Raw genomic sequence first — 10,398 nt, 5'->3', positions numbered from 1 at the left:
GGAAATCGATTTCCCAATATGGGGTAACCGATTTCCACATACAAACTTTGATATACAAGACTGATTTGCGAAGGGGAAATCAATTTCCCTATTATGGGTAACCGATTTCCTGAAGGTAATTTTGAACAAAACTTTTATTTTTCAGCCATAAGACTTTGTTCTTTTGAAATATATAACAAGAAATAATGCATATGATTTATAAACATTGTTGAGCACTTTTTTATCAAAGGAAATGCATGTTGGTACCTTTAAGATCAAAACTTCATGCTAGTCTTCAAGTAGACATCTTGTGAATTTTGTTGCTAGCTTTTATATTTTACATTTGAAGCTTTTCCATTCTTTTTGACAAGATCATTTGACTTGTACTTTGTCTTCATCAAAACACATTGGATGGAGAGTCTTGACTTCACAAAATCATTTATCTTTCACTTTTGCAGTCAGGAAAATAATGTCAAACTCACCTTGACTCATGGAATGAAGCCAATTAGGAATATCATTTGATGAAAGAAATCCAAAACAAAAAAGCACGCAGAACACAATCATAGCTCTTTAAATTGGGGAATCCTACAAACAACGATGACAATAGGTGTTGAAGGCCATCACACGTTGATGGCACAACAAATTGGTGGAAAGAGCATTATGAGAATATAGTCAAACCAAATGTTGAACCTCAGGTAGTGTTGGTAGCCGCCAAATCCACTCTTAATTATCATTAATATTCCAATTACGATCTTGCTCGAGCAACCAATGATACGCTGAAAAGAAAGACTACATATCATTAACTACATCACACCAAGTCCAAGAGTCAAAGGAGTCATCATTAACGCCAAAGGACTAGGTTAACTGAAATTTGTACTCCGAATATTGTGAGGCAAGGGAGGAGTAAGCTCATCGAGGTTCCAACTATCAGGTTTCTAAATGTCCTTAATGAGTAAAGTTGAATCATATATGTGAATGAAGGGAAGAGTGAAGCACAACATACTAATTTTAAGCCAATATGTTTCGCCAAAAAATGGAGTTATCATTACCAAATTGAAAAAGGAACCCTTTTGTTTACCGTGAAATTTGGTAAACAAGCGCTAGTCTTCCAAAAATTACTTGCAGGATCGGCTAGATTGATCCTTGGACACATGTGCAAAAAGTTTGTTGAATAGTTATATTATTTTGTGTGTAAAATACAATAATTTCTATTTGGTTGAAATCTTTAAAGTAAATGTTTGTTTGAATGTAAAGGTTTTCGACAAGAAATAAATGCTAGACATAAGCTTCATAAAAAAGACTTTGAACAAATAAAAATGGGTGTTTGAATATGTACATAGAACTTGATTACTCGTTTCTCACTTTGCTCAAATACTTTGAGTATTTTGAGTATCTTTGTAGTAATGTTAATAAACGGAATCCTAATCTAAGAACTCCTATTTATACTATAATTAAAATAATTGTAACAAACGGTTTTTTCTCGAAGAATTGACATGTTCTCGCTTGCATGTGCTTCACCCTTCTTAAGCTTCCACAAGTCCTCCAAGAATGGATCAGGCCAAAAAATAGTTAATTAGCCTCGTTTCGATTTATTCCGTCGAAGTATTCAGCAAACTTAACTCAGCTCTTTTAAATATCTTATCAACCTTCCTTGATATGTGAAGCTCCTATTAGCGTCAAATTTCCAGCTAACAAATTACCCTCCAAAAATGTACTTTTCGATCAAACAAAGAAAAGAGACATTTTTTGAATGTTACAACGCTACAGTTTTTCACTTCTCTGACGTTATGGTCATCATGACCAATTTTTCTCAAACGTCTCATCAAGACGTGCAATGTTTAGAGAACAATCACGACCCCTACATTCTAGGAAAACTGTGGCAAGTGAAAAGGCTAAACGCTCACACAACCTCTTTCTTGCAAACATGTGTCCCACGATTCCCTCCATCTGTCACTCTGTTTCAACAGAACAGTTTCTTTTCCATTTCAATATATACACTTCATCTCCCTCGTTTGCCTCTTTTTACTTCTTTCAGCTCCTTTCAGCTCTAAAACTTTAAAGCTTTTTCTACAACTTTCCTCAGTGGACAATAAAAAATAGTTCCACTCTTCAAATCTTTCAGTCATTTCCATATGGAACCTTCAAAATCAAATAACAACAAGGACAAAAAGAGTTCTAAAGAAGCTCTACCACTAGCCAGGTAAATTTCAAAGCCATTATTGGTGGAGAATCAAGAATACGTTCTTGAACCTCCCTTTTAAGAAGAAAAACTCAGGATCTATTAGTCTCATGTACTTATCCCTTTCTCTATCTCTGGTGAGACCCATGGGTCATTTTCTTGATCCTAATGAAAATGCTGAAAAGCCAAAAGAGTTTTTCCCTGCTTATCACCGTGCTAAGCCTATAATTAGTTTAAGGAAAACATGAGATGCTACTGATGACCTTAGTGTTAAAACCAAAGTCCTAAAAACTTTCGAGGCTTCCATAGTAGATGAATCCAAAAAATCCTTGACTTATGCCATAGGTCTTGAAGACAAAACTATTGTCGAACCAAAAAAACCGATTAACTTAGATTACATAAGCAACACTCTTAGGGTGTTTCGCTCTTCTCCTCTATTCAAGACCCTTAAGCTTATCTTTCTTGGCTTGCAAAAGTAAAAAATAAAAAATATCAAACTTGGAAGGACATAGGAATTTTCAACATGATCTAACTATCGAAAGTAGGGCCATCATATTGCCAAAATATATAGGTTTCTTCCTTGTACTTATGGGACAACACCACCAACACCTTCCACCTTCCCTGTGGGATGATGAATCCAACCTTGTTTGACATTGCTGCTATCACCGGTCTTCGGCCAATTGGAGAAGCTTTTGACCCTCATGAGTTGAATGAGGACACCATCAACTTCATTAAGAACCGAGCCAGTTTTACCCACTACATAGTTGATCATCACAACACAAAGAGTGAAAAAGTGTATGACAAGGAGCATTGGTGTACCTTGCTAATTATACACGTCATGATATATCATTTGCGGTCAATCTATTCGCAAGATATATCTTTTCACTTACACGAAGACATTGGAACGGAGTCAAACATATACTTCGTTATCTTAGAGGTACAATAGACATGGGTTTGTCTTATACCAAAGTATCCAAATTCAAATTAACAAGTTATGCAGATGCATGTTACTTGTCAGATCATCAAAATTGTAGATCATAAACAGGTTATTTGTTTGCATGTGGTGCTACACCTATTTCATGGAGATCGGTGAAACAAACAATAGCAGCAACTTCATATAATCATGCAAAACTTTTAGCACTATATGAGGCAAGTCAAAAATGTGTTTGGTTGAGATCCTTAATCCAACAAAAAAAATTATCTTCTCACTATCTTCAACCCAACCTCCATTATCATCCTTTATCATAAGAATTATGTTATTTCTCCTCCTATTGACCGTCTTCAAATGATAATATTTGGTGTTTTTATCGCCATCTACCAACCACTTAGCTCTCGACCTCTAGAATTACATGAGTTCCTCTTGTCTCAAAATAGTTTTCAGCTCCCCCTGCAGCCTCTTCTCTAAACTTATCAATCCTCTATTAAAATTTTTGTTTTGTATGCTACGTTGAATACCATCGAACCGTGCCATTAAGCCTTTCTTAACCCTTTGAACAAGTTGAATAGAGCATTCTTTCCAGTCTTTTATATCACACTGAATTCTCTTGAGATTTTACACCAGCTCCTCCTTCTCACTCCAAAACCCTCGCATCATATCCATATAGTTATTCTCTAACATCCAGACACTCTCAACCTGAAAAGGTTTTGGTACCCTCACATAATTGCTATCGATTAAAAAAATCATGATTGGGTGATGGTCTGACAAGTCCACTCTAGTTAACACTTTAACTTGTGCCTCAGAGAACATCAATCTCCAATCCTCATTACTAATAGCTATATCCAATCTCTCATGAATCTGTTGTACTCCACGATATATAGATCATCTCCAAGTGTAACGAGAACCTTTTGCTCCTAGATCCGACAGATTGCATGCCTCTATATCCTCTCTAAATATGCGGCACTTACGAGCCGATACTTGCCCACCTCCTTTTTTTCGTTGGGAAAATCTATCATTAAAATCACCTGCTACAAGCCATGGCATACCCATTGTTGCAGCTATCATTTTCATATTCTCCCACATCTATTTTCTAATGTGTTCATTAGGGCTTGCATAAACCACTGTAAACATCCATTCTTGGCCTCTCTCATTATGGACTTGTATATGAATAACCTGATCACCTTTGCTAATTAAAGTTATTTTCAAATTATCCTCCTTATAAGCCACTATGATACCTCCCGCATAACCTTTATTCTCCACCGCTATAATAAATCTTGCAACTACTCCTATTGATGGAAAACATTGCAAGTAACGACTTTGATATGTTGACTTCAACACAAGTTCTAGCATATTTTCCACGTTCCCTTTGTAGCGTATTCTTATCCACCTTAATCATTCTCCCAGCCAGATCACCAATCACATGAAGCACTTTTGGATCATAGTATTCGATTGGAAGACCGAATATTTTGACCCAAACAGCCACATTAACAATGTTTTCATTTTTCAGGTGGAAATCAGGCGTCCACTCTTTCACAGTAAGGTAGTTGTCATAGATAAACCATGGTTCATCTGACAGTGCCGAATTCTTGTCTTGTTCATGAGTAAAGACTGCCAAATAATAGTCATGATTTAGATCTACTATGTTGATAATCTCTTTCCTCGCCCACATTTATTTCAATCTAGTTTCCAATGCCTTGTACCTAATTCTCCTTCCCAATAATTTCACAATCACATCACGCCTCCATGGTCTCTAATTCTTTTCTCCTCGTGTTTTGACAAAATAATGTGTGGACAATCATAACCTCTAATCTGATACCCTTTGACTTTGATCCCATCCAACATGCTTTCTATTTCGTCATCCCACGACTCATCGTGCACTTCCTCTTCCTTATCTTGCATCATTGTGTTGTCCTCTCCCGTTACAATATTCTTGTACGAAACATTGACGGCTTTTGGTGGTGCATGCAGTAGCGTTGGTGGCTTCACCGGAGCAATGTCAGACATCTTCTAGAAAGATACCCTAGCAGAACTCAACGTGTGATTCCGCAAAGATTTAAAATATCATATATTTTCAGTTTAAAAAAAAAAGAAAGTTATCTAATAAAATTAAAGACCATTCATTTTATTTGATATTCTCTAATTTCTCAGTGAAATCTACATTATATAAGATTATTAATAAATAATAAACTTAAAGATCAAATTCTAATAGAAGCTCAATTAAATAATAATACAAATAAAATTACTAGTAATATAAATTGTAATAAAAAATTAAATAAATTTAAATATTTAAATATAAATTCTATACCCAATCAATTCTCCAATATAACAAAACTATAATTTTGAGAAACAACTTAGTCATTACTTTCTCCAAATAAAACACTTGGTCATTATTTCACTAATATGAAATGCTAGCCAAGAAGATATATGTACTCAAAAAAGAAAAATATAAATTATTAGTAAAACTGAAAAACAAAATACCTATTGTACTTTATTGAAACAAGAATGAACTCAATATAATTTTGTCAAATTCTAAAGAATGCCAGTGCAATTAACCCTTCAAAAAATCAATGACTATTGGATTATGTCCCAAAGGAAAAGAGGGCAATGACACAATCACACTGTCATTTACATTTGGATTAACTAACTATTTAGAAATTATGAAAGAATGACAAGGTTAAAAAACATCTTCAATCTCATCATACATGTATTTTTCTCCTTCTTTCTTGATCTTGAACATCAATGTTCCTCCTCAACTACAGCATGTCGACTTTTGTGCACGTTCGTTGATGCTAATACTAATTCTTGCCGGCTGCAATGTAAGAACAGACACTCAGATAACACAATCAACTTGTTTCAAAAAAAATTAACACAATAAACTTGTCCATGAATTCAAGGAAGAGGAAGTTTGATTACCATTTTCATAGAGCCAGTGTCATCAAGTCTTTGTTTTATATCCCTTGTAATTGAGAAGAAAGCCTTTTCCACATTTCGACTTGTTTTTGCACTCTGCAACAGAAAATACTTCAGTTTGCAGTAATAAAACAAAGGTAAGAAAGTATCAACATTTTCAAATTTACACCACTTACTGTTTCAAAGAATTTGATTCCATACTCGTTGGCTAGTGCTTGGCCCTTGGAAGTAGGCACGGCCTAGAGAGAAATATAAAATCAAATTTGACATACATATGAGAAAGACAAGATTTGGAATGTGTAAGTGTTACTAGTTTTGTATACACAATTGATCATACAAGTATGAATTATTCATGTTATGTGAATATGAAACATAAAATTAGGTGGTAAAATGGATCTGGTTCATCTGGCATATGGCTGTGGGGCGGACTATGCATTAGGATTTAGGCTTGCGCCCTCTAATAGTTCTCCCCGCCTGTTTTTTTTGAGCTTTTAAAGATGCGGACATTAACATGAACTTTTACAATCTTTAGGCTTTAGGGATGCAAAGTCCGCATATCCATCTCGCCCCGCCCTTATTTTTCCGCGAGAGGACCAAGGTTTTAGACTCACGCTCTCAATTATGTCTATCTCATCCCGTTATTTAGCAAGCTTTTGCAGGACGGGCCTAAACGGAACAGACATGTCTGTTTGCTACCCTTACATAAAATAGTTATATAACAATTGAAAGGCAAAAAAGTTCCTCAATGTTTACATACTCTTTTGCGATTATCCATGTCAGCTTTGTTCCCAACCAGTATTTTGTTGACATTGTCGGAAGCATGTTGCTCAATGCTAAGCATCCAACTCCTAATATCTGAAATTAGTATAAGTAGGATGAATATTTCATGTGGTAAAGCTTTTGAAGTAAAAAAATAACACAACTCTAGTTCAACTTTTAAACCAAAGCACAAGATGGAAACTTTACTGTTAAATGAAGATTCATTTGTAACATCATAGACTAGTAATATGCCCATAGCACCGCGATAATAAGCTGAAGTAGAAAAAGAAATCTAGTCAAGGTTTGGCTCAAAATTCGACTCAAAATAAAGTACTTTCTCTAGTCTTAAATATAAACTAAAGAGTTTGGTATATTTCAGACTTTTTGCTTATATTTAAAATCGGAAGAAGAACTTGAACAAATACTCACTCGAAAAAAATTTAAATCTTACCTCTTGTGATTGTTCGGAATCGCTCCTGACCGGCGGTATCCCAAATTTGGAGCTTGATCCGTTTTCCATGCATCTCTATGTTTTTGTTCCTATAATCAATGCTGCATCAAGTAGAATGACTTGTGAGTTGTGATTTAGGAGAAATCCTCACACACTAGATAGTGCAAGTATAAACCTAAATCATGAAAACTAACCCCATAGTTGGAAGATAACTAGTATTGAAAGAACCTTCAGAGAATCGTACAAGAAGGGAACTCTTTCCAACACCTGCAATCAAAAGTTAATATTCAGAAATCTTCACAAATTAAGGACTTTGTATACCAATTAAACAATCCTCTAAAAGGAACAAATTGATTGTAATTAAACAATTTGAGAAAGCATTTTGATATTTAGTAATTTTTTATCCTAATTGTCACACTAAAAATCTAAGTATAAAAAATTGTGGTTTACTTGAGGAAATTCCCAATTCAACTCCGTCTTTGAAGGCGTGCAAGACGGAGTACTACGACAAAAAAAATTCACAGTTAAACCATCTTCAGGGACTCATACAATCTTTGTCTCTATTAAATCATGGGCAAATAGGACATCTAATTGTTTTGTAGTTAAATTTACCCTCTAAAATCTTAAGACGGCTCTGACACAGAGTGAAAAGATTCAATTCTAAAACCAAGTACATTAGTCTCACTGTGAAAAATCAAGAGACAAGGAATAGAGGAGTGAGTAACTTACCACTATCGCCGATCAAAAGAACCTTTAGGAGATAATCGTAATCCTCACTTGGAAGAGCCATCAACACTTTCAATCAGTGATTGAAATCGCAATAAATTAAATTGATTCCTATCAACATAAAATAAAAGATATGAATTTAACGTTAATTTCAATCATAAAACGAAATGCAAGAGATTGAAATGAAAATATACCGATCGGAAGAGAAGTAACAGGGGAATTGTGAACGCGAGGGGGTTCTGTAATAGTTCAACGGAAGAACTAGAATTGTTTTGGAGGGAATGAACATCATCGTATGTATTTGTAACGTAAGCAATTATGCCTTTAAATTAAAGTCAAAATATTTACACGAAGTAATATATATTTTTATATCGTACATAATTAATAAATATCCAATAAATATAATACAAACAAAATTGAACTACAAACTAATAAAAAACTCGTGCGCAAGGCCTGATTTGATATGCGCATTTGTTTACATAATATATTTATTTTAAATAAAAAAATTTAGATCATAAACACCATTTTTTGTATATAAAAATATTTATATCAATAATAAATATTTTCCCCGTATACAATATTTATGTATCATATAGAAAAATATTTGGGTCAATAGTAAATTTTTAAATATTAAAATATTTAAATTAATAATAGATTTTTTTCCAGTTTACCATTTTTTAATCAAAATTTTTTGGATCACAAATACCATTTTTCATATATAAAAATATTTAGATCATTAACAGATTTTTTTTCCATATACAAATATTATTTATGTTTAGGTATCGTTTATAAAAATATTTGAATCAATTGTAAATTTTCGTATATAAAAATATTTAGATCAATAATATTTTTTTTTTCCGTATATCTTTTTTGAATAAAAAATTTTTGGATCATAAATATCATTTTTCATATATAAAAATATATGATCATTAATAGATTTTTACCACATACAAATATTATTTATATTTAGGTATCATTTACATAAAAATATTTAGATCGATAATAGTTTTTTTCCTATATACCTTTTTTGAATAAAAAATTGTTGAATCATAATATCATTTTTCGTATATAAAAATATTTAGATCAATAATAGATTTTTTTCAGTATACAAATATTATTTTTGATTAAGTATCATTTCCAAAAATATCTGAATCAGTAGAATTTGATACTAATAAAATTTGACGAAAAAATAATAGTTGTATGTTACAATTGAATAAGTAATATATATATATATATATATATATATATATATATATATATATATATATATATATATATATATATATATATATATATATATATATATATATATATATATATATATATATATATATATATATATATATATATATATATATTTTCTTCTATTTAATTGTGCAAATATTATTTTAATTGTATAAACTCTATTAATGAAATATATTAATATAATAATATTTTGAATCATATAAATTAAAGTTAATCATAAGTAACACACATTTTTGTATTTTATCTATAACACGCATTTTCAAGTATATTTTTCTATTCATTTTAATTGAAATAATATTTTTTTAAACTAAAATTATTATTATTTTCTTAAAAAATATTTTGTATCTTAAAATAAAAATTGTTTCAAATTATATTTCTTTGTTATTAATATACAATTACAAAAGCTAATCTTTAAAAATTAAATACTATTTTAAATGTAAATTAACAATCGTTTAAAATGATCATAATAATTTTTTTTATTAAAGAATAATTTAAATATTTTGATTATTAATTATTAGAAATAATAATAATAATAAAGTAATAAAAAGTCAAAAAGTCAAAAGTCAAAAGTGAAAAAGTGAAAAGTGGGTTGGAAAAAATCAACAAAAGACATTTTTGCCCCCAAATTATTAATTTAAATTAAGATAACCAAAGGATATTTTTGTAATTTCCTGATCAACAACTTTTTTTAAATTATAAATGTCAAATATATTTGATCTAAATATTAGACTAGATACGGAAATATTTTTTTAAATTATATATAATCGGTCAATCAATCTAGAAACTCTTTTCTAGTTTAAAAATAGGTCTAAAATAAATAAAATTTAATTTTAATAATTAAAAATGACGAATCAAATATATAATTAAATTTTAATTTAAAATTTTAATTATTATACACTGTCGGTGCATCATAACCGAGTAGGGTTGTCAGCGTATCACAACCACTTATAAGTAAGGTTGTTTATGGTACACTTTTGTTAGAAAACTAAACTTAACTATTATATAGGGTCACCTGAACCGAACAGAACCGTTTCATTTTTTTAAAACCGAATTAGGCCAAAAGTTTTGATTTGGTATAATGGTTCTGAATTCCGAACCATAGCAAATTATTAAAAGACAATTTTTTTAAACCGAACTATTTGTTAAAGAATCAAATTGTTATACTTATATTTTATTTTCTAAATAAAAAATCTATTTAAATTTGCTTTTAGT

At 31.2% G+C, this 10,398-nt stretch overlaps 1 protein-coding gene across 1 annotated transcript; it reads right to left on the bottom strand.

The window, feature by feature from the left end:
* Window positions 1-5,844: 5,844 nt before the first annotated feature.
* Window positions 5,845-8,050, bottom strand: LOC131621375 (ras-related protein RABE1c-like). The gene is made up of 8 exons (XM_058892414.1): window positions 7,945-8,050; window positions 7,410-7,482; window positions 7,216-7,316; window positions 6,972-7,037; window positions 6,763-6,860; window positions 6,182-6,244; window positions 6,009-6,101; window positions 5,845-5,904 (listed from the first exon to the last, which is right to left on the bottom strand). Exons 1-8 carry the CDS (start codon window positions 8,003-8,005, stop codon window positions 5,845-5,847), a joined length of 615 nt encoding a protein of 204 aa, XP_058748397.1. The 5' UTR covers window positions 8,006-8,050.
* Between the last annotated feature and the right edge of the window lie 2,348 nt (window positions 8,051-10,398).

Source organism: Vicia villosa, unplaced genomic scaffold, assembly GCF_029867415.1.
Source record: "Vicia villosa cultivar HV-30 ecotype Madison, WI unplaced genomic scaffold, Vvil1.0 ctg.000004F_1_1_1, whole genome shotgun sequence".
Taxonomy (NCBI): domain Eukaryota; kingdom Viridiplantae; phylum Streptophyta; class Magnoliopsida; order Fabales; family Fabaceae; genus Vicia; species Vicia villosa.
Note: the sequence above shows the minus strand (reverse complement) of the source record. Positions and strands in the feature narration are given on the sequence as shown.